The 25,197-nt window shown below is 38.1% G+C and overlaps 1 protein-coding gene across 5 annotated transcripts; it reads right to left on the reverse strand.

Annotated features, from left to right (window-relative positions):
- Nucleotides 1-2,511: 2,511 nt before the first annotated feature.
- Nucleotides 2,512-24,992, reverse strand: SH3GLB1 (SH3 domain containing GRB2 like, endophilin B1). 5 transcript variants are annotated; one of them, XM_064664798.1, is made up of 11 exons: nt 24,756-24,992; nt 19,768-19,909; nt 17,062-17,190; nt 15,548-15,681; nt 15,072-15,164; nt 13,686-13,724; nt 12,228-12,251; nt 9,778-9,867; nt 9,222-9,322; nt 3,996-4,227; nt 2,512-2,984 (listed from the first exon to the last, which is right to left on the reverse strand). In XM_064664798.1, the coding sequence occupies exons 1-11, from the start codon at nt 24,825-24,827 to the stop codon at nt 2,877-2,879; spliced, it is 1,164 nt and encodes a 387-aa protein (XP_064520868.1). In that variant the 5' UTR covers nt 24,828-24,992; the 3' UTR covers nt 2,512-2,876. The 5 variants fall into 5 exon arrangements, with proteins under 5 accessions (XP_064520868.1, XP_064520867.1, XP_064520872.1 ...); XM_064664797.1 differs by having other exon boundaries at nt 13,638-13,724; XM_064664802.1 differs by lacking the exon at nt 24,756-24,992 and adding an exon at nt 24,278-24,468 and having other exon boundaries at nt 13,638-13,724.
- Between the last annotated feature and the right edge of the window lie 205 nt (nt 24,993-25,197).

Below are 25,197 nucleotides of genomic sequence, written 5' to 3' on the forward strand. Positions count from 1 at the left end.
AAACTTGTTGCTGGAACCAAGCAACAATGACCATAATTTCCTGGCAAAAGTAGCTACATATGTTGTACTTCTGATGCTTATTCTGTGGCATGACTAACTGAGACAATAGTAAAAAGCATTCTCATGGGATATTAAAGTGATATCTGGTGTTAAAAGTGGCTCTCTGGATGCACTGGTGCAATTATTAAGGATGGACAAAAAACATTTGTCAAACTCCCAGACTGAACTTTGATGAAGCTGCCTGGTAGAAAGCATTCTTTTAGGAGGAGACTGGAAAGCCTCGATGTAATACACAAAAACCCACATTCTGCACTGATGCACTGAAGTTGCCTATAGTATATTGAGCTTTTTAATTGCTAGTTATTTTGAAGCCCTATAGAGGCAAATTAACTAATTTTCCATGTATTATCACACCTAGGCTCCTAGAATACACCTCAGGTCATTCCTGCACAATTTTCCAAAAAGAACTGAGTTGAGATCCAAGAGGCCATTATTCAGTGATGATAATCAAATTAATTGATTTCTTTTAATCTCATTTAATCTCATAATCTAACAATTTACAATTAATTCCCAGATTAAACTCTAAATGTATTACTGATAGCAGAACTAAACCAGTTTTAATGTTACCCTTTTCCCTGTGACAGATTTCAAAGTGGACTGTCACATATGTTTCCTCTACTAAGAACAATACAGCAAAATGCAATTATGAAGCTGCTTCCTGTGGCCAAAATTAGGGCTCAATTGTACAGAAAGAAATCAAGCTACAACTACCATATGTAAGTATTTAATTTGAATCATCATTTACTCAGCTAATGTTTTGTTCCAGAACACACCTACACATTTTCAGTGGTTACTTACTGCAAGCCACTTACTGTAAGCATATACATAAGCTCCAATTACTTGCATGGTTTTGTCAAAATATCTTCAGCTTTTACTTTTGGGCATTTCCTAATTTGCTTTTCTTCCCTCAAAACATCACAGCCATCTTTTGGTAGCTTCTGTTGGACATGGACTTGCTGGTCATTGCCTAAGAAACTTGTAAGCAATTCTCTCGAGTTCTATTTTAGCAGAGCACCCACAGTCATTAAACTTCATATTTTTCAATCTTCATACTACTGGCTTTAATCTACTGCTACACCATGTGCATTGGAACAAGAAAGACACTCTCCTTACAGTGTTCCTTAAAGGTATGGGATATTCTGACAATCAGAATATAGTAGCTTAACTCTATTCTTTTTTTCTACTTCCATAATGTTCAATAAATTGCACAATTATGGAGGTACCTGTGCTAGTGACACTGTAAGAATTGACACACCAGCACAGCAATTCCCTTACTGTACATGAGAGCCAGAGATGTCAGCTCCAATCCCAGCAGCAGAGATGTACTAACACACTGCTGTTTGTGGGTTAATTATGCTTGCATTTCAGAAGACTAATTAGTTTGGGCTCAGTTTGGGCTAGTTTATGCTAAGTTCAATATCTTTGCACAGTCACAGACTTCACAGATATACTTCTTCCCTTCTTCCATCTTCCCACACACATTTGTTTGAATTAAGACACTACATACTGACGGTTTACCTATAGCCAAAATTTCCATATGGTAGAGAATTTTCTTCCAAGATACAACACTACTCTAGAAAGAAACAGAAGTAACATAAAACTTATAAAAATCTCATGGTTAGCAAAAAGTCCAACTCAGGATTTCTGTTCAGAATCAGTAGGAATTAATTTTCAAGCTTTGCCTGACTAAGAAAGCATTAAAACCAACAGTTATGGCAGAAACTATTTAAAGCTAGTGTTTAGTTTTCTAAAGGCACTCATTTACTCGCACTAATGATGTCTTTTTACAACCTTAAAAATCTGCTGTTCATGAAACACTAAAAGGATACAATGTTTAGGAAGTTATTTTATTTTCAAATAATACTACCTTTGATAAAGTCTTTTTTAGATTCAAAACATTTTTTCCTTCCCGCATTGAGAGGACATTCTCTTGCAAAGCAAAACGCATAACACTAATTGAATCCAATTAGAACCTGACAATGAACTGTTGCATAAGAATTGGGGATGCAGAATTTCATTACAACCTATAATCTGAAAAAACTGTATGCTCATCTATAGAACTACTTAAATGTAGGGAGACAGTGTGTATTTGTTCAGCAAAATGCAGCGCTTAATTTAACATAAAGGCTGATTTGCAGTTGAAAGAATCTGCATAATTACTAATCAAACTGAATTAGGCTCTTTTCTGGAAAGCAGTTAAAGGGAAAAAATACAAGGCAAGGTTCAAAACAAGTCAGAATATATGTCACTAGCTTGTCTCAATCCACCTAGGTGCAGTTTAAAATCTCAGCATACTGGGAACTTGCCTTAAGTTTTCAAAGGTGACTAAACGCACAAGACACTCAGCAGACAGCCATGAATGCCTCAGCACATTTGAACTTCAGAGAGAACCATATTGTTTATGTTTCACATTTGGTTTTAGTTATTCAAATAATGTGCATTACACCTGCATCAGTTCACAATAAGTTTATTTTATGTGAAGAAAAGCTTTGCCATTAATGAAAAATTTCAGTAGAAAACAGTACCTCCTGCTTTCAATCTAGATTACTCAAAAGTAAAAGCTTGTATTAGTGAAAACTTCAGTAGAAACAAATCTGTAGGAAACGTTCTTGGCACATGAAGTAAAAGCTTTAAACACATTAAGTTTGAATAGAGTATTGACCATGCAACCATGCTGGCAGAAAAGCCAGTTTTTAATGGCTGGTATTTGTCCCTCAAGACAATAACATGGAAGACACATAAACCTGCTTACATAACGTTAATTGTATATAAATATGGTGTTGCCATAATTGACAGTCTCTATTCAGGCCAACCATTTAGTTTAGCAGTTCTAAATAAGTAATAGGCACTTTGCCTTTCTGATTTCCCCTTTCACCCATCAGCCAGTCTGAATCCATGCCAGGGATACTGTACACTGTTATCACCTAAAAAAAAAAACAAACAGAAACACATTCTTACAAACTTTCTTTGCAAGGAAAATAGTTACAGTCTATCTTCATGTGATTTCCAATGTCTTAGAATTGAGATTAACTAAGCTAAGCAGTGCATTTAATATAAGCATCCATGGAACATAATCTAATGCTCATAAAAATTATTTCACTGGTCCATGGAAAAGAACAGGCAAAGTAGCATATTTTAAAGTCCCATTTTTCTGATGAAATTCTATTCATTACTACTTCTTTTCTATTATACTTTATCTACAAATCTTGTGTATCGCCCTCAACTTTAACAGGCAATCTGAAAGAAAGTTCATTGGATCTCCAAGTGCATGACAGAAAAACAGATGGTGTTGATGTGCTACCTCTTCACAGAAAATCTGAGGCCACAGCTTCTATCTAAGTCACTGTCTAGGTAAGAAAAAAGTCAAATAGAGATATTTAAGTAATGCACATTTAAAAACCACAAAAGTCTGAAATTCTGGTTTTTGGATGCTCTTCTTCAGGGCTAAGCTACAGTTACATTACCAGGTGGAACTCCGTTCCAGCACTCTGCTTCACCATCTATCTCCACCTGCTTTGTATAGACTCTCTGACTTAAGAGTGCAATTGAATTGGAACAGGAATAAACACAACACAACCTCCACCATTAAAACAAGAAGTAGTTGGTTGTATTTTCATATTCTTCCCAAATTACAATATTTAACATTTGAAAGTCTAATCATATTGATAACGGTGTTAAAGGTGTGGTGACAAGCAGACAGCAGAACAGCATCCTGATTGTCTAGCAAATGTTCTTGCAAGCTAACCTGGTGTAACTAATGTTAACTCTCACTATGGAATATTAGCATATATAGGTACAGGACAATGTTCCAAGAGTACTGCTGAAGTTTAAAAAAATCAACTACACAAATTTTTTGATGTAGCACATCTGAACTGGCTACTCATAAGCACTCCTATTTTACTTTCAAATGATCAAGGTACATAGAAAACTCTTACCTCATCTGCAAGTAGCGATAATTCACTGCTGTTTGCAGCATCATAATCATAGAGAACTCTTGCTTTCCTGCTGCCACTTGAGGACTTCAGTTCACTGATGCCTGAAGTAACGACTGAGTTGCTTACTGAAGGCAATGAAGCAGAGGCTGAGGCCAAGACTGAGGGAGTAGAAAGACTCTGCACAGGAGTTGTGGAGGACTGATTGTTGTTAGAGAGGAAAGTAGATGGAAAGCTGTGAGAGAAAACAAAACAAAAAGAGTTCTGAGTGAATCTGTTTTACATAGGGCGCTACATGTGCCTCTGTGCCTAAATTAGCATTCTGATTTTTATCGGCAATAAACGTAAGTGGACAGCAGTAATGGAATAGTACTCATATCTGTATAACCTAAATAAAGATATCTGTTCCTGATCTGCAGTATAAATCAAACCAGTACAATTTAAAATAAATACTGCAACCTTAAAAAAACTTGATATTTGCCTCTTAAAAAAAAGGGCAAAACCAACAAAGCACTGTTGGTCAAACTTAATTCAGATTGTATTTTAATAAACATTTCTTTTGACAGCTCTGCCAGTAAAAGTAGCCTCCACCCCCTCCTGCTCATTCCTCAATTACATGGTTACACAAAAGATTGTGCTGATGAACCAGGGATCAGGGAAATATAATGCAAGTTAAAAGCACAGCCTCTCTCTGAAAGCAAGAAAAACCACACAACTATTTTTGTAATCTAAATCTGTTCATTGATTCAGCTAACTGCATGCTGTAAAACAAAAATATTTGTTACACTAAAGATGAACTTATATCGAGTTAAGCTCCTCCTTTCTAGGTCAGGCTGCTACTTGCTCAGTGCCAGCTGTAGTACTTGCCAGACCCTTCCATGAAGTCAATTAAACTCATTAACCTGACAGAAAAAAAAAGGGGGAAAAATGTGTATAATCTTCTACTTAGTTAATGAGCTGAATCACAAAAAACCGTGATGAGTGCCAGAGTGGATACAAGTGACAGGACAGAATAACATGGCTGAAAAGTGGAAAGAGCAGAAAGGAGAGAGAGCAAAGCAGCAAGGGATTTCAGGGCAGTGGGGTAGGAAGAATGGAACAGCCTAGGAGGTAATGAAGAGCTCTGAGATTGTCTCATGTCACTCTGCCCTACATCCTGGGATGCAGTTCCACGGCAGACTAAACTTATTTATTTAGCAGCTGATACAGCAATTTCTTGTCCCTCTGCTATTTTTGTTGTAACACTCATCTGATTCTACCTGAAGAGTAGTAGGTCAATGAAGGTTTTGAAGTTGGCAGAGCCAATGCAGTGAAAAAAGGTCAGCTACTAGGAGTTAGACTGAGTCATGATGACATGGAACTGTAGCTGCATTTCCTTCCTTTCTTTTGCCCACTTAATTCCCACATGTAATATCTCTTATGAGTCCTTCTACACAGATGCTTGGACATGGACATATTACATCCCCCCTTTTTTTGCCTACTCTTTTGATATAATGGAGACCTATCCACATCATACATATGAACCTGCCAGAAAGTCTCATCTCATCACTTCCCACCTATGCTCCCCAGTTAGGTGACTTCTGAAGATGCAGTTCAGTAGCAACTTTAACCATATAAATCCAGAGCAGTACATTCCCATAACCACATCTGCAGCATTATTGGTGCTCATATGCTCATAAGAGGAGCTGTTTTAGGGAGGTGATGCAGGTGAAAACTAAACCCATCAATAAACTGACTAATCTTTGGCAAGGCAGATCAAATCTGTAACAGCTGCAGCAGTCCTGCACACACGGTTACAGATTCACCCTATACTTAACCTGGTAAATGCACACTGCCACCAAACAGGGAGGCTCCACTCCTCTATCCCATTTTAGCACAGATGTTCATTCTCTGTCATTAGAGTCAGATCTGTTGCTTTTGATTCAATTGGATCTAACCAAAAATCAAGAAGATTGCTAACTTTTCATCAGAACATCTTTTCAAACATGTTCGCCTTGCAGTCATGCAATTATTTGTATGTGAACAAAGGGAAAGAGCAGTGTATCGTGAAGGACAGCACTAGCCCCTTTACAGTCAGACTGAATTGCATATAAAAATTGGGAAGACTTCAGGAGACCATTCTGAGTTTAGTTAGCAGTTTACTACTGCGCAGAGAAGGAAGTACCACTTCCCTGTCTGGCTTACCTTGACCTCACTTGATCATAAAGACCTGGTTCAACTAACCAAAAGAGACTTCAACTCCACAAATTTATATTTTTTTTCATTTGCTACATTAATTTTTCAAACTAGTTCACCAGGTTCCCTGACAAACCAAATAAGCAGAACAAAGGGAGGCAAAACTAGACCCCACATTTTTTAAGTATAACTCAGCTGTACTTCATGATGTATTTATTACTTGATTAGTTGGCATTCAAACAAAGGGATTTAATTTTAAATGACAATCAGCTGTTTCTCAATATAGCTAAATGACTGCTTAATATACTGCTAAACCTGTTCTCTGTTAACAAAGTAATTACTTGTAAGTCATTCTGCTCAGTTCAAAGGGTCACTGGTTTGCACAGTCAGTGGAAGAGAAAACCAAAACTTTATAACCACTCTGTCAATCAGTAAAGCATTAAGTCTCACTCTCTTTGCAAAACCATATGTAGGCATGTTACTGGAAAGCTTCAGCTATACAGAGGTTGTCTGGAATTTTATTTTTTTTTGAATGCTTGAGTAACACAAGTTTCACAGCTCGTAGAGTAGGGGACTAGTAATGGGTAATCTGAAAAAATAATTATGCCAAAGGTTAGGTTTGTCTGTCAGGGAAGCTGAGAAACTTCAGAGCAAAAGCAGTTATCAGAAAGAAAAAAAGCAGTCAGAGTATCAGAATATTTGAAACAGATTCGTTTAGTTCATTCTGAGGAACTAAAAAAAAAAAAGGAGATTTGATTTAAAGAATCAATGCAGTCCCACAGGAGGGAGGCAGTACAGAGGTAAGCAGCTGGTGCCAGCTCAAAGAGAAACATCCGTAGAAACATGTCTATTTACATAAAGAGAACTGAGCACAAGTTTTCTCCCCACCTTCCCTATAGCTGGCTCTGGAGACTACCATCAGTGCTCAGCTTTGGATCTTGAATAGTCTCAGTGTGAACTGGGACAGGGTTCATGCCCTAGATCCTGACCCAGGGAAAACATAACATGCATCAACTCTGAAAACCAGGTTTCTGTTTCAAGTATCAAACTATGTCCCTTAGAGGCTGAACACCTTTGGTCCATCAACCACCTCAAAACAAAGCTAAGTCCTTCACAGTTCTCAGCTTTCATATGAGAATATTGCACAATATCATTCTTAGATGTGTGAAAAGAACACATGTAACTAAGCGCTATGTGGCAACCACCAGAGTGCTGGCAAATATAACCAAAATGTAGCTGAGCTGCCTAAGCTGTTTATTTGGTGCTGCATCTGCCTACACACAACACAGGGAAGGGAGTACAGTGCACAAACCCTGTTCATCTCTTTATTTAATGCAATTGCTGTGCACCACATACCTACAAATGGAGAAACTCTCCCAAAGCAAGGAGCACAACTTGAGACCCTGTCCCAGTGCTCTCTGTTACAGTTTAGTGGCACTCCCTCACACAAGGAAGGAAAGACACACCCAAGATTTAATATCATAACTATTTTAATCCACATAGGTGGAGGAACTTCATTTGACTGTTTGAGGCATTTAGAATTTTGCAAAGCTTCCATGCTTTTGGTCTTCTAGCAGTCATGCTAATTTTATTAAAAATACTAATCAGATCACAGCCACAAAAAGACATTCTTCTGTTTTTCTAAAGGCAGTATTTTCTTCAGATACACTTTTTTATACCTGGTAGCAGCTTACACAAATTTTAAACAAATACAGCTGTTCTGAGATAAGCTATACTAAAGCAGATTTTAAATAGGAATATGTTCTTTCTTAGAATAAGGATATTATATGTTTAAGGCTTTCTGTTTAGTAAATACACTAGGATAAGAGTACGTATTTTAAAAATATCATCTCAAAATAGTTGTGTAAATATATTTCACTTAATTTCTAATTTAAGAGTTGTTTTTTCGTAATACAGTATATCTTTATTTTTAAGCTTTCAATTCTGCAACCTGTTTTTGTGTGTTGCCACATTTTATAGTTCAATACTTCTTTCCATGGAATGTAACTTTAAAAATGTAGCTTTTTTTAAGATTAAAGTTTTAAAGACCAGAAGTTTTAAAGACTACAGTTTAGTAGTTTAAAGTCTTTTTCAAGGCTAAAAAAAAAGTCTTTAAACTACACATTCAAACAAACTGAGGAAAGGAAATCAAATGCCACAGGAAGCTGCAACTCAGGAAAAGGATAAGACTCAAGAACACTTTTGTTTTTACTTCCTTGTCATGGAAAACATAAACAGCGATACCTTAGAGACAGTTATTTAGAACAAACACTACAGTAAACTTCTAAGCACAGACAATCCTTCAATGCATACACTCACCTAAATAACATGATCTGTATAACCCTAAGAAAGGCTGATTTGTGAAGAATTAGAATAGGAAAACTTTATGAAAAGCAAGTATGCAGATCTCTCTACATCCCCACCAATCACACAGAAAGGATTATAAGCACAAACCAACATCAGGTTCTTCTCTTACTTTAAAAATGCTAAACTCATGAAACAGTCAAACTAGACCAATTTGCTCATTCCCCTGTGAGTGCTCTGGATTATGGATATTGTGAACTCCATATTCTCCCCAGATACAATATCTGTGCTGGCAACTCACAGTGGAGAACAGGGTTTCACTGAAAATCAGGTAGTGCCCCGTAGGAAATAAAGAGGCAACAGGAATTCATAGGCAGTATAAAAACTTTTCCCACGTTGCACAGCAGTTCAGTAGGATGAAGCATAAGACAACTGAATGATTACAAATAAATCTCTAGAAATTGCTTTTTGTGCCATTAAATGAGGTTACCAAGGACTCACCTTCCTCAATTACAAGATACACAAAATGTCAGTAAATCAACCCTCAAAAGGCATTAGTGCTGTGTGTATGCTTAGGGAAGTACTTGCACTTAGGTAATTACATATCCATTACCTGAGAACAGATATATTTCCTTTCAGTCCATCATGCCTGTATGTTCACCACTGTTATATCAGTATAAGTTTTCCTACTATTCATAACTTCAGGGAAAAAAACCATTTTTTTCTAAGTGCTTTATACAGTGTTACTACCTTCCAAGCTGTTTCTGGAGATCCAACATATATTGGTAACATTGTGCATAATAGGTCATCTGAGCTTCAACAAAGTCATTCAGACAGCGGAGATGATGTGCCTATAACACAGCAAAGAATTCAGGTTTTTAGTCTATAAGAGTACTATGCTGCATTAGAAAGAGTAGCCACCTAGGTGCTAATGCCAATACTGGCACTTAAGGGATTAACACCAGGTAGACATAGTGCCTGGATTCACCAGGTAACCAGGATAAAATTCCACAAAAATTAACATATCTGAGCACATGTTTTTGTCATTTCAACACTCAATTGATCTGACAAATGGGAAGCTGAACAAAAAGGATGAAAATGAAAGCTCCTGCATTCTGAAGATAAATGGGAAACTAAAGTTCAATTCAGTGGATGCTAAATTAGAATTCAAAAAAATAAAAAACCCCACAGTTTAATGGTTTAATGCACTGAAGTGAAACCTTACAGCCCAAAGTTGCCAAGCAGTTCACTGTAGCTATTTTTAGGAAGTGCCCTGACATTGACTTTCCCCCTTTTGGGTACTCACATGTGTGCTGCTGATTCCTTCCAGCAGAAGTCTGGTTATCTCTGCTTGACGGTCAAATTCACTCTGAGTAATTCGTACTTCCTGTTCAGACTAAAAGAAAGAAAACACATTAGGTATTTGTACAGTGCTCTCTGCTACACCTTCCCATGGCAACAGTCCCATTTTATTCAGAACTGCTCATACAAATGCATTCATCACAAGCTTAGGTGTTTGAAATGTGCTTTTTCTTTGCAGACCTTTACTAGGCAAAAAGAATAATTGCATTATGGGTTCAAAAATGTTGAGGCCCTGTATACCCAACAAGCACCTTTATTATCAGACACCTACTACATATGCAAAAGAAAGGCATTTTTCTGCCAGCAGTATTACCCCATCTCTCCCATAACAGACCAAGCGTTCACTGGTGTAACAGTGTCTGCACCAGGGGTTCTGTCAGCATACCAGTGGCAGCCATAAATAATGTCATTTTTTTCTATAGGTTAACAGGTCTCTGATGAAATAATTTAGGGTAAATCTCATTATTTTTGCCAGGCAACTGCACAGCAATCAGCTGTACATAAATCTTTGATATTAAGTTTTATCAGGATATCTAATAATTTAATGTCTTATTCTGGTCACCAAACTACTACAACTATTTCTGGAGCTTGTAACTGAAGAGTCTTTGAAAATAAATAAATCTGAACTACACCAAATGTTCTAACTTCAATTAAAGTTCTATTAAAATTACTGAATATAAGTCTCATATTTCAACAATTCAAATTTATTCCTTGTTACATATCCTTCTCAGCAATTTTTAAATAACTTGTCAATGTTACAGTAGTTTAAAACAACTTCAACCTAGTACAAGCCGAAGTTACTTTAGAGTATTTCTTTGGGGGTAAAGAAAAAAGGATACTAAACACAAAAATACATAATATGTATTCTACTATCTAAGATTCATTGTTCCAAGATAGAATGTCCTCAGCCTGGAATCTGGATTACCATGCTTCAATGTTCATATGCATTTAGTGCCTTGCTTCTAAAAACAAACTCAAGGGCTAAAATCTGCATTAAGTCCAAGATGCAGCATTTACTATTTGCAACAAAACAGAGGAAATATATTTTCATGAAACTTAATGAGGTGATACCAATAAAACACTGGTTTCAAAATAATTTTATGTGCTTCCAAACATTCTGTTCTTGCATTCAGCTAATGTTAATCAATAGGAAAAGTCACATGGAATCTCAGAAAAGAGTAGAGAAGAACAATGCAGTTACCCAAGAAATGTTTTTCCATCTGAAGTCACTGCAGCTGGGAAGGCTTACACATTAATTAAACAGTGAGGAAGCAACTAGAGAGAACTGTGTGCTTCTTACTTGAAACTGAGATAGCAGTGTTTGTATCAAGTTATAAACTAATTAGGTTTTCTAAGTTTGTTGAGGAAAGAATCTTAGAATTTTCCTATTAAATCTTTTACAGTTCAATTTCTAAATGCCTCCTTCCCCTTGAACTCTCACTCATAGTCCCCTGTTTGCACCACAACTCGCAAGAAGTTGGAATAGAAAAAGTCTTCATTTATTTTCTCTCACAACTCCCAAGATTTCAAAGCTGCACATCCCAGCTTCTAATGGCAATTCCTTACACCTCCCACAGCTACCCAGCTAGTCCTCCTCTAGAAACCATACTTCAGGGACCCTGCCCTCCTCCTATTGACCTAATTTTAATTACCCCTCTTCTACAAAACTCCACTAAGGAATCTCTTCTTCACTGTTAGCACACCCTCTTGCAACTTGCTCCCAATACTGGTTTGTCAGAGCCAGTGGGCCTAAGAACAGACCTTCCCATGACACCAGAGCAGCTTTGACAAACATGTCATTAGATCCACTGAGTTTGTCCCTGTGCAAAGGATGACAACAGAAGGCTGCAACCTCCATCTCAAGGCTAATGCTAAGCTTATGAATCAGATTTCAGTGCAGGTGGAGTTTTCAGATGTGCCTACCCCCAGCTTCAGTTGCTGAAGGTCTAGTGACACTGGGGAGAAAGGTGGAGTGTTCCATGTTCTGGGTGAAAGCTGAAGATCAGTGTCTTTGGGACAATTTCCATTACTAGACCTAAACCTTTTGAAAATTTTCAAATAAGCTCATTCTTAACAGGTCATTTTTAATAGGATATTATACCAGTAAATTTTGAGGGACAAGTCCTGTAGTTCTTTTTCTGTTGTATCTTGTCACATGAGAATCATATAGTACTGGCACTAAGTGACAGCCAGAAACAGCTTACTATAAAACAAGCCTCAGGCATTGTTTTGCCACTGAAACCTGAAAGACCCTGGAAGGAACAGTGAATTCTGATGTAACGCACCAGGCTGCCAGCACTAGACTGAAATCAACAATATGTGATATCCTTTATTAAAGTAGACTAGCACAACTTATGGTTTCAGAATTCTGCAATTTTTAAATTGTTTACTTACTTTTGTCACTTCCTCAGCCCATATCTAGTCAGCATTAAGAGTGGGGGGAAAAATAAAAATATACAAACTTAGATATTGGTTGTACTTTATTACAGCATGTAACCATATTTTGGCTTTTAACTACTTTCCTTTCCTCAGAACTTCACAGGGCTTTAAGGAGTGCTATAAATCAGTTGCCCAAAGTCCTTCATATACAATGAAGCTACAATGAGTATGGATAGCACTACATCTGTGAAATAAGTTAGATACTGAAGAGAGCATGACTTGTAGAAGTTACATATCACAAGAATCTATTTAAAACAAGCTATTACAACATAAGACATAACTACTTAGAAAATGACATGAATCAGACAAACTAAATTACTTTAGGATGAATTTAAGTTACCTTTTTGTGTTATAATAATGGAGAACTATGGAAAGCTATTCTCATTTTTACACTGAAACAGATAAATGCTTTCTCTTGCTAATTTCAATACCAGTTTTCTATTTCACAGGCACTTTTATTGAAACCTAAATTTAATTAAAAATGCTACAGAGGTATCTCAAACTGAGTAATAAAGTAGTAGCAAGCTGTACAGTAATATCATAGAACTGCAAAGGATTTACTCTAAAAGTTAATTACTTCAGCTTGCTCTTCCAATTCCCTCTTGCAATGTGGTTTTCCTTTAACCTTCATTTTCTGCAGTTTTAAGATGATGACACAATCAGGAGTTTTACAGGAAGAAATGTGTATAGAGGTTGCAGAAGCAAATTGTAACAAACAATTTTATTTACTCTTTTATCTGATCACAACTGAGATATCTGGAACACCAAGGGATATGAGACCCAATATGCTGTGCAGATCCAAGACCCAAACCAGGACAGGCTGGACAGCACAGTCTATGCTGTACATAATTAACACCCTTCTTTTCTGCTTTCACAATTATGGTGCTAAAACCAGCTGCACTAATGAGTCCTCTCAACAAGTTTAGGATATATTGTACTCTAAGTTAAGCCATGAATTTCTGTGCCCATTATTCAGTTGCAGCCATTTGTAACACATTGCTTGAAAGGAGTCATTTCTACATAGTTCTGTCTGTTTCACATAATCCACTTGTACTCACATTAAAAAGAGAGGAAAATTAAATCATTCCTTTCCCTCCAATGGGTGAAAATAATTTCAGAAGTGAAAAATCACCTTTGTATCTTAAGTTTACTTTCATAGAAATTAGAATATAATATACTGGACATTTCAGATTATCAGAAGTAATCTGATAAAAACAACACCCAATGCTGTACTGACTTAAGTGCACCTAGTGCACTGTACCAATCCATTTTAAAATGGAAAACATCTAAACAAGACCAAAACAAGCTGGATAGCAAGAGGAAACATTTGACAGGGAAATGAATGAACACAGGAGGCCAACAAACCTTTAGCCATTTTACATGCAGCAAGTTGAGCACGTAAGAGACATTTACCATAATGTTATTCTCTTCAGGCTGAGAAGTGTTTAGTTGCTTAAATGTATAGATAAAAGACAAAAGCAAGTTACAACACTGTGAATATAGCAGGTGAATAGATTATCGGCACAAAGCACTGCAAATTTAAGCTAACCAAGACTGTGAACTGCATACAGATATATAAAATAGTTTAGATTTCTATTTTAAACACTGATCTAAGCTATTTCAGTTGTACAGTAAGCATGGGAGAAGTAATTTTCAAATACTATGTATTTTTAGAACAGGGAAAAAATAATAACATTAAATGTAATTTATCACTTTATCCTGTCTAAGAAAATAGTAAAACAAAAGCTGTCATCATAACTCTATACACTTTGCTAACCTATCAGTGCAGACCTGTTTATTAGGTCTTTTCTTTATAAATAAGTGAGCCAGCAAAATATGAACCATTTACATCACATCAATATCCAGGTTAATTCTCATTTCTATATAGCAGCAGATAAAGTAGAGGTGCAATTTTGTTATTTCTCCTGGAATTCTACAATCTGATACTTATTAAACATGCATAGTGCTTTCAAAAGGTAATTAAAATTAAAAGCATAGACAAAGTAGTGAAGAGGCTTAGAGTTTCATGCTCTACCAGCACTAAATTATTTGTGCATAAAACTGCAAATTACTTGTTATATGATACTTAGGAGTGGTCAAGTAGTAGCAGCAGCAAACTTTTACTAAGCTCTGGATGATTGCACTGGTGATAGAACTAAAACTGAAGTATAATATATATATTATTTTAATACAAAGCTCAAGAGGAACAATTTCCTTGTGGTCTTTTCATTGCTTTAGAAAGTAAGGTTTAGAGGCATTTTAAGAGTCTAAAAAGCAGTAATTTTTTTTTCAATTTAATTTCCTTGAGCAAGCATTTTTTGAGGGAATAAGAATGGTTAAGTGATGTGAGTTTAAGAGTCTCACCTCTGTTTGGTGGTGTGAAAGCAATATGTAAAGAGCAAAACCACAAATATATTTCATATAGAAGTTAAGTATAGGTAGGTTCATCAGTTGAAAGTAGTTATACATATGCTCCAACATTTGCAGAGATTCAAGTATTTATATTTACACCCATATTGACAGATTGTAGCAAGTCATTTTTGGCAGTATAGATTCATCTAGTATAGAAGTAGTAAGTTCAACCTGATGGAATATTCAAAAGTAGAAGACTTTTAAAGACCTTGATCAGTAATTCACTTTTATTTCCTTGTGTTCCACTGAGGCATTTCTTACAAAAGTATCTAGAAAAATAACGAGGGTAAGAAGCTAGGACTGGAAACATAACCAAGAAGTCAAGTTGATAAATATAAATCAATAAGTTTCAAAGTTATGGACAAGTTTAAAAAAACCTCTACTTACTGCAGCTCGAGCTTCTGCAACTTTTGCCTTCTTCAGTCTGGTTTTTGCAGCATCCAAATCCAGTCTCTTATTCTGTAAGAGTTTACGTTCTTTCTGGAAGTCAGTTAGGTTACTTTGTGAGAACAGGTACACATACTGACAAGCAAAAGCCTGTCTACTCTGAAATTTTTTTAATGAAGTATCATATACAAAAAAGTTCTTCAGCTGAAGAGAGAGAATTAGATCCTAACTATTCTCACACATTTTATACTAGATATACATACTTTCAATAGAACAATTACCAAATGCGAGTTTTCATAATTATTTTGATTTTACCTGGGCAAAAGTAAAGAAAATACACCAAAGGCACAAATTTTACTCAAGTTTTTCTACATTAGCTTGAGGAAAGCAATAAAACACCATTATCAACTCCTACATTTTGAAGACTGACAGTTACAACTGGTGTGAAATGCTGAAGAATGTACAGTTCAACTTACAGTAATAGTTTTGTAGTCCCCTTCAATGAAGTTTCTTAGGGGAGTGAGAAAGTTTATAGCAGAAGTTTGAATTAGTTCCCTGTCTGCTGTCCCAATTCGCTTTTGTGTTTCTCCACATTTAATGAGTGCATTTCCTGCAAAGGAAAAAAAGAATATTTTAATTTCATAGTGATTCAGGCAGGTGGTTAATACAACAGGTTGATACAGTCAGAAAAGTTTAGGCCAGCACTTTGAAAGATAATCCAATGCCATGACAAAGGCTTTCAAAAGAAAACCAAATCAGGTACAAAAAAAACAAACATAAAAACAAACAAACAAAACCCTAAACAAGCACCCAAACACCAAGCCAAACCATTTTTACTAAGGACAATCACAGATCAAGGTAAGATCTCAATGAGAACAGATACAGCATTGTAGAAGTGACACCATGGCAACTCCATACTGAACACCTCTTTCAGAACCGGGTATCATACCTACTTATTTTAATCCAACAACTTCCTTCCCCCAGACAACATTTTTGTTTAAGTCAAGAGTAGCTGGTAGCAAGGAAAAAGCTTATTTAGCTATTGTAAAATTATGTACTTCTCCTTGTCCCCATTTGCTCCACCTTCTAAATAAACATTTGTATAATAAGTGAACAATACTTTGAAGTTTGTTTGCAAGTTAGGTATTGAAACTGAAGATGGTGTATCAAGAGTAATTTCAATAAGATGACATGGCTTAGCTAGAAAGGACACTAAGTTTTCAGAGAACTAAAATACTTTGTGACACTGCATGAAACCCAACAGTGTATCTATCTTTATGCTAACAGATTATGTTATTTGCCTGAATTCAAAAAATTCTGCAACTTAAAGGACAGTGTGCCTCTAAGTACAACTCTATTCGATGTTAAAAAGCAAGACTTGAGGCTGATGGTCAGAAGGAAGGCCACAGATACACAAAATCATGTGGAAGTAAGAGGAACAAAGCCTGCCATTATTGATTTTGTACCCATAAGACTTCTACAAAACATTTACTTTTTTTTTAATGGCACTTTCCTTCATTTCAAAAGGAAGATCATTATTTGCAGATAAAGGACTCATTCTTCACAGAAGAAAAGTTTTCCCTCCCACTGTAATTTTGAAGAAAGTAACTGAAGAGAGTGAACTATCAAACTTTGCAGACTATTATATATACAGACACCTATGTTTTCCAGTTGCTTAAGTTAAATTAACAGCTACAGTTATCAGGAATTTTAAGAGTTGTAGAAAACACTAAGAAATTAAATTCCAGAATCATTTGTTCTGGTAAGAAAATTATCCATCCACAAAAATGGATACCATTCCAACAGCAGGTTCAATTCTTAGATTTGGATAGAAACATCATCATTGATCTCCTAAGGCTCAAAGATGCACAGCAAGTCATCTCAAATTGTTACAAATGTCATTGAACTGTTTTATCTAGAGGAAGACAAGAAATATCACTTTATGTTGTTTAAAAAAAATTATATCTGTGCTTTTTCTGCTTCTACTTACCGTAGGCTGTTCCTGGGCCAAATTCATTCCCAGCATCAATCATATACTGGCCTAGTAACTCTGGATTATTCATGCGACTTGGTGCTTTGCGATCCAGCTTCTCATAGACAAATTCTTCTATTCTGGCATCTAAAAAACATTTACTTTAAATAATTACTGCCATTTAAAGCACAAGTTAGAAAGAGAAACAAACAAACTGAAGAAAAAAAGAAACACAAAATAAATTTGAAAATCCAGCCATTAAACTCAACGTTAAGTGAACAATGTTAAGCTGAAGATTGTTCTTTGAAACCAACTGTGTTCCATGTTTGCCACACTACATTCAAGTGTTTCCTAGAGCCATCTGTGAAAGTGAAAAATTATACTTTTCCTCTCCCTTTTCAGCTTTTTTGATCAGAAGTCTTAATTGTGAGAGCATAACAGAATGTTTCTCCTTAAAAATATAGTCTTTTGTTCCCCCTTCAGAAAAAAAAATTGCCAAAATTGTTCACTAGAATTAGCAGAGTAGGAATTAAGTTCAACAACTACTGCAGGTTCCCTATTAAGATGTTCTGAAAGTTTGATAGCCCTGGAAATTATAGACTCTTCCCCACTTCCCCTGCTCCCTTGAAATACTCTGGAAGAAACCCTCAAAGCTGTAAGAAAGTGTTTCATTCCTATCTTTTCTTAGTTTGAGCAATAAAATTATCAGAAAAACTTGTTGAGACTATATGAACACGAATATCCATCTATCATAATATTAAGCCACTGTGCCCTTCTCAGGTGAAAAAAACCTCACACTCATGAACAGGGATCCTGTTAATTACAAAATCAAACTCCTCAGATACAATACCTGATTTCTCTGACCAATTGCTTTGATTTCCCACCCAGCTGGCTTTATTTATACAGTTGGTATGAACTAATTTCAGCCTGCAATAGTACAGACAACCACAAAGAAGCTTTCCAATGAACAAACCTGCCGTTCTGACGCAACCAAAATAATACTTGTTAGACAACTTTCAATAGCACTGGAATAAATAACTACTCTCTCATGAAGGTCACAAAAATTAACCTGACACAGACAAACATGGGTACCAGTGCATTCTCTGGCACCAAGGGTGAACCAAAAATAATAAAAATTTATTTATTTTCTTTACTCAAACCATGAAATTTATTTTTCCCTAAATCACAAAAGAACCGAAAAGTGATCTAAAATTATTGGAATATTACATGGGTCTGACTTAAAGGTATAATTAAAAATGGGATTGAAAGTGATTTTTCGTCCCCTAGACAGGGTCACTCCATTGAACAACCACCAAAAGCAGCTCTGCAGCATGTGATCCTTCTCCCCAGTAGGCCGCCAAACAGCTGAAGTTACATTCACAGACGAAGACCATTGCGTAGCACTGAGTATTTTTAGCCATCAGAAAATGGACTGGTCAGCATAACCGAGATACTACCACATATTAGCCTTCTACTGAAACTTCTTCACACAGTTCCACTAGCCACCAGTTAGTGCTTCAATATTCTAAGCTTACAATTTTCTGAAAAAGTCCAATAGATATTGCAAGTACTGAATTGAATGAAAAAGACAACTATTTCCTCTGGCCTAGACAGAGTAAAAATTTGAGTTAGAATATTCTGCAAGTTGTACCTGCATTCTTCCCACAGGATTAGTTGGTTTGGTTTTTAAATACTGTTTTTATGGAACTAAAAGATGCAGCAGATTTCCAAAGTAATACTTCAAATATCAACATTACAAAGAATTTATCTACTTGGCATTAGAGAAGTGCTAGCAGTGTATGATTTACCTTTACTAATAAATCCTAGCTTAGTATGTCACTATAAGAATATTTATGTTTTCAGTGCAGAGGTAGTAGCAGCATTATAATTTTATCATGCGATCAAACCTAAAGGAGGTTTAGATTTTTTCAGTACAGTAGTTCACCCAGTGACTAGAGACCAGGTCTTGACTTGAAATCTAGATCTACACACTAAGCAAATTCCTACAGCTCCCAACTCTAGCACAACTGCAGGATGAGTCTAAAACACCTCATCAACATTACTACACATAGCAGCAATTTTAGAAACAAAATTAACACACCACAAAACTACATTTCCTCTACCCATGTTTTTTTCTGTTACTATTACAGTAAGAGACTCAACAGTGAAGAAATCATATTTGACATTTTTTTGTATTGCCTAAGCAGGGTGCATCAATCTAACCATTCTTTAGTAATGGAATTGTTAAAGACAGGTATTTCAGTTCATGTTGCCTGCTTCAGGCTGAATTGTACTGTGCAGAGAGTTTAAAGTAATGAATTAGTAATGTAGTTTCTTGAGCCATCGTATCTACCCCATGAGGAACTTCAGAGTTCTTAGAGCTACCCAAGATATCTGGAATTAGAGTGGGAAATTCAATTAAACAGGAAACAATTAAAAAAACCTGTCAGCCTGAGACTGACCAGAGTATGGAACCAATGCTACAGTTCAAAGAGCTGTCTAAAGTTTTTCCCATTTGAAGGGTTAAGGACATACCATCAATTGGTACACTGTCTCCAATTCTCACTAGCTCTTCAAAATGTGCTTTCCATAACACCATAACACTTAAAAATTTAAAACTGCTATATTTAGTCATAACTTCAGCAATAGCTATTGCAATAAACATTTACATCAGCAAATCTATTCACTCAAAAGTTGAAAACAAAAACCTGAAGGTCTCCTTACTTGGATTTGGCTGCAATAATACTTCTGTTTGTTTCATTATTTTTTCTGTCCACAATTTAGTGCATTCTGCTTTGCTGAGAAGGTTCTCCAGGTGAGCATCCAGTTCAGTCTTCTCTGCCTGACCAAGCTTTTCTTCCGTGAACTGCAAGTCAGTGAGGTTGAATATACTGTTAGTTCACAGAAATAATTTTCCAGGACAAATTGAAAACAGTCACTTATATTAGTTTAAAGATCGTGTTTTAAAAGATCTAACCATTCATTACCCAGTCATCAATAAAAATCTAACAACAAATTTGGAAGTTGTTAAGTTCAACAACACACCTTCACTATCAGGAAAAAAAAAGGGTGGGAGAATGTTAGATCAAGATGAGGAAGGTAATTTACATTATGAAGAAATCCTCTGCTCAACATGGTACTGAGAGTTCTCATTTTGTCCAATTTTGCCAAGTGCTTTAAAACATAAGCCAAAATGAAAGACCAGAGGTAATGAAGAAAATTAAAAGATTACTTCAGTCTTGTATATTTTGTAATTGTTTGGCAACTCTTCCACAGTAAAACCTGAAGACAAAACAGACTCCCACTGCAGCTACCTTGAGTGTATTGAAAAAGATGTCCTGTCTACAGCAAAGAGGACAAAAATAGTGAGTTTAAACTTCAGCATCAAGATTTAAATTAAAATTAGACATTAGAGAAAGCTTCTAGAGACAAGGATTAAAAGCTAAAAGAAACTTCCTTGGGAAGTTGTGAAATAAATATCTCTGGGTGGGAGGTGTTTTGCTTTTTAGAATAGGACAAGCCAGTGTTTGATAAACTGTTTAGATATAACTGATCCTGTTATACCTTACAGAAATAGTAAGATGACCTCTGCTGTTCTCATCCAAGCTGCAATTTCAGTGACAATGAAATACAATCTAACTCTGTTTAGCTAAATAAACACACCAGGCAATTCGTTTCACTTCATACAAAATTCACGCCAAGTCTTATTAATCCATGAACAGTTTGGACTTCAATCAGTGTTCTCTGGGAGAGGGGGAAGCTCCACGTTTCACAGCAGGGAACCAAGTAAAACCGGAACTGAGGGTTTAGCCTGCCTCCCTTCAGAGCAGTAGTTCCTCATGATGATGATGATCTCATCACTTGACAGTCTGTTGTTCAAAGTCAGGCATTTTCAGGAGAATTTGGCTTATGTTTAAGTCTCTAACAAGCTTACCAATTAAGAACATAACAGGACTGGAAGCATTCTGACTGTCAAACTTCATTCTTAACAAGTTCTTTGGTGGGCAGTAAGAAACAATACAAGTAAATTGCACTGTCTAAGTTCATTTGAATTTCCATCACATGTAGAATAAACCCAACTTTGACAGTATGCACATCTAAATTCTAGATAAATGCTGTGGCATTTGCAGTTCCACATAAAAGCAAACTGCATTTGTGAGAAATTCAGTTGCAGTATAGAGAAGAATGGAATTTATTCATTAATGTATTACTACTACTGTTTAAAAGGCTTTCAAAAATATGTCAGGAACTGTAGGTTGTTCTCAAAAACTACATATAGATTCATTATAATACAGTAAAAATGGTTTTGGAATTAATTTTTACTAATTACAGAGAAGAATATTTGTATATAAAATGGGCTTTCCTATTAATATTTCCATAAATCTTCTCAGCAGTGTGAAGATTGCTTAGTGAAGACCACAATGTTAGATTTCACATATACACTTCAAGAAAAAGCCTAATTTTGGCAATACCAAGCAGTGTGTTCAATAGTAGTTTGACAGAAGCATTGTTTCCAGCATCAGTGTAATGCAACAGTGCTGCCACTCTGATTTCCCATCTCACTCCAAAACCTAAATCTGAACTGATCTTTCTGATTTATGTCCTTTTTCAGATATTACTGCATCTCTTGAGGATAAGAATGAGGAAGGTGGTCCTGCAAATCAAGAATTTTTCTTCTGCTTAGAAAAATCGTCCCAAAACAGGCAAAGACTAATTATTTTCTACTTTGATTGGAGTTCTAAAAGTTTTAATTTTCTTTTTACTAAAGCTTAAAACAGGCCACAAAGAGATACCTAATGTAAGCACTTGCTGGAACAAACCATATCAGTAAGCCATCTAGACCATATACATCCATCTGTATTAAATTCAAAATACACACACGAGCTGCCTGACAGTGACAGTTCACGCACATGGAAATTGTACTGGTTTGTACACAACTGGGTTATCACAGCCCCATCACCACTTCAAGTCCACATTGCAAAATCACTAGAAGGAGAAATTACATTAAGACGGGCCTCTAACTTTTACCTGAAGTCATGGACAATAAAAGTGCTTCTGCTACCAAAGAGTAAAAGCCCAACTCACTCCCAACTGCTGCACATCATCATCACAGCTGGGCTTTGCGAACGAAGATTTGGGAAGGGCTCTACCCACGTTTGTTACAAGCGCGCTGGTGGCTAAAGAGGCCAATGCAAGATAGACAAGTCCGGTTGCAAAAGGCACAGCAGAAAGACTCCTTGGATGGTATTGGCAAGACACAATTCTTTCTGCGTTGTCTTTTCTCCTCGAGAGTGATCCTGCGGGCGTTCTCAAAGGAAACAGCAGCATTATAGATGGTGTGTCTCCAGACCTCCCAGTTGGAGGCCAGAGTAAACCAGTGATGAAGAGCAATATGGCCAAGGCTGAGATGTTGTTTCAGAGAGTCCTTGTATCTGCTGCATAGGCATCCTGTCAATTACCCAGCCTGACATGAGGAAGAACTCGCATTCCTATTGCAACACTCAATGGCAGTACTTATTTCACCTCAAATACCACTAACTATAACCATTTGCTACTTTGTTCCACAAATTGCAACTACTGCAAAACAGACTGAGAACAACTCCTTCAAGCATCATCAGCCTGCCAGAAGGAAAGGTAGGCTTTGATTGAAAATGGCCATTCAGCTTGATTTTTCTGCAGATTACTAACTAGAATGTGGCAGTCTGAACACAGTATAATCTCATCCACAGAAGGAACAGGCTTCTTGGAACATGAGTATCATTGATTGTGGGTAAAACAGTCCCAACCCCCTTGTAAAAGAGCCCAATACGCCTGTGAAACACTTGCAAGCCATTCCCTTGCAAACACTTGCAAGTCTTCTAAGTTGAAATGGAAATTTTAAGTGATTTTCCTACATGCCACTTTATGCTGCTGAACTGTTTCATAGGGTTTGGTGGGGGTTGTTTCCAACATCCCAAAGTGACTAGTGTCAGGTCACATCATCCAGCAATGACTTAATGTAAGAGTTGCACTCAACATACAGAACTGTAATTTTTACTGGAGGATTCAAAATCTGGATCCATATGATATTTTTTAAAATTTACAAAATTATTACCTGTCCATAATATCTATAGGCCTTACATAGTACTTTAAAAAACCAACCAACCAAATAAAAAAACCCACAAAACCCCCAAAACAATAGGGGAAGCAACAGCTGCGCACAGAAAACGAGTTACTCAGACCATAAGAACACCTCAGGGATTTGTTTCTCCCTCTCAGTGGCTTCATTAAATTTCTTGGTTTAGGGGGAAGTGGCAGCTGGTAGAGCAAAATTATTGCTTCCACATATCCACTGAATTTTCATTTAGGTTACACAGAAAACTAATATTCAGATGTAAACCAACAATGCTGACAGAGCATAATGGAGTAAACCCCAGTTCACACCACCTTTAAACCATGACAGACTGCAAAAATCTACATTAAAGTAGTCAGTTGATTTGAACAGAAAAAGCCAAAATAAAATGATGAAATCACAAGCTCCCATCACAAGATCTTACAATGAAGGGTGAAACTCCATCTCCTTTTTTTCCCTTGTCCAACAAGAAAAGGGAAAGTGGAGGTTGGAAAGGAAGAGTCGGTCTGGGATACATGTAAACTTGGAAGAAGCCGAGGTAGGGGGGGAAGCATGGAAATACCTCTATCACAAAGAGAAGCTACAATGATTGCTTTAAATTCATTTAAATTTGAACAACGTTTTTTGACGAGTTTGCATTTTCAGAGCTCTGCTGTGCTGCTGATCATTGGTTCTCCTTGAATATTGAGGTTTAGAGCAATACATCAGACCGATCAGACGAGATAACGTTAATCATGCTCCAAACCTGACTGTGACCCAGCGAGAACTCATGAGATACCAAAGTGGATTACTATACACTGCTTGGATGTCCACCTCCCTACAGGAAATCTGTTCAAGTTTGATTATATAAAGAAAAGGGATTATGGCTCAAGACAAGCGCTGAGGAACAAAAGCCAATTATAGTGCCCTTACCGTGAAGAAAGGGGAAGACCGATCCGGAAACAATGCGCTATCAAACAAGCTAAAAACGATACTAAAGCTCTAACAAAACAAAACGCCCAAGCAGACTCATACCAGGCTTTCGTGTGCAGCATCAGAGCTCGACTTTTACCGATCATGCAGCGGCATGGATACGTTTCTAGCAGACAGTAAAACCCGTAGCTTATTTCAGGCGAGACACACCTTTGTCCTTTGCACGCACAAAGTCCGGCCGCGTCTCCCGGCAGCTGATGCCTGCGCACCCTGTCCTCCCAACCCTGACGCCTTCTCCCCTCTTGCCGGTCTGACCTTGGGCAGTTTCAGCCCCCCGAGGCTGCTGCTGTGCGGCCCGCACGGAGAACCCCGGGCCTGCCCCGCCCGCGGCCGCAGGACCGGCCTGAGGAGGCCGCTCGGAGCCGCCCATCGCCGGCCGGCCCGGCCACAGCTCCGGCCTCGCCCCCTCCGGTGCAGCCGGGCCTGGCGCTGCCCCGAGCCGGGAGCCCGCGGCGGGCCCGGCAGCCAGCCCGGCCCCTCCCGGCCCCGGGGCGGAGCCCAGCGCCCCGCGCCGGGACAAGCGGCGGCGGCCCCGCGGAGACACCCGCGGCCTCGGCCCCGTCCCGGCTGGGGCCGCCCGGCGCAGCCCCGTCCCGGCGAGGCCCCAGCAGGGCCGGGCGGTCCGTACCTGCACGGCGCGGCTCAGGAAGGTGCCCGCGTCGGCCGCCAGCTTCTTCACATTGAAGTCCATGATGTTCATCTTCGGCGGGGGCGGGGGCGCTGACTCAGCCCGGGCACCCGCGGCGGCGGCCGCTACGGCCCGTCCCTGTGGGCGCCGCCGGGGGCGGTGCCGGGCCCGGCCCGGCCACAGCGGATTGGCGAGGCCGCGGCGTCAGCCCAGGGCCCGGATCGGCCGGGGAGCGGCGGCGGGGCCGGCTCCGCCCCGGCCCCCGCTCCGCCTCAGGCCCGGCCCCGCCCCGGCCCTGCTCCGCCCTGGCCGCTGCTCTGCCCCGGCCGCTGCTCTGCCCCGGCTCCGACCCCGCCCCGGCCCAGCTCCGTTCCGCCCCGCGCTGCCGTGAAGGGACGGTGGGCGGGGCGGGATGGGGCGGGTTGGGTATTCGGCTGCTGTG

Source organism: Pseudopipra pipra, chromosome 9 (genome assembly GCF_036250125.1).
Source record: "Pseudopipra pipra isolate bDixPip1 chromosome 9, bDixPip1.hap1, whole genome shotgun sequence".
NCBI lineage: Eukaryota > Metazoa > Chordata > Aves > Passeriformes > Pipridae > Pseudopipra > Pseudopipra pipra.

Excerpts from the sequence above, each read along its gene's own strand:
- SH3GLB1 (XM_064664797.1), bottom strand. The coding sequence starts at position 24,827 with ATGAACATCATGGACTTCAATGTGAAGAAGCTGGCGGCCGACGCGGGC. Across the intron at positions 15,165-15,547 it reads GGGACTACAAAACTATTACT|AAAGAACGTAAACTCTTACA; the intron begins GTAAGTTGAACT and ends ACTGACTTCCAG. Across the intron at positions 13,725-15,071 it reads TTGCAGAAGCTCGAGCTGCA|CAACTAAACACTTCTCAGCC; the intron begins GTAAGTAGAGGT and ends TATACATTTAAG.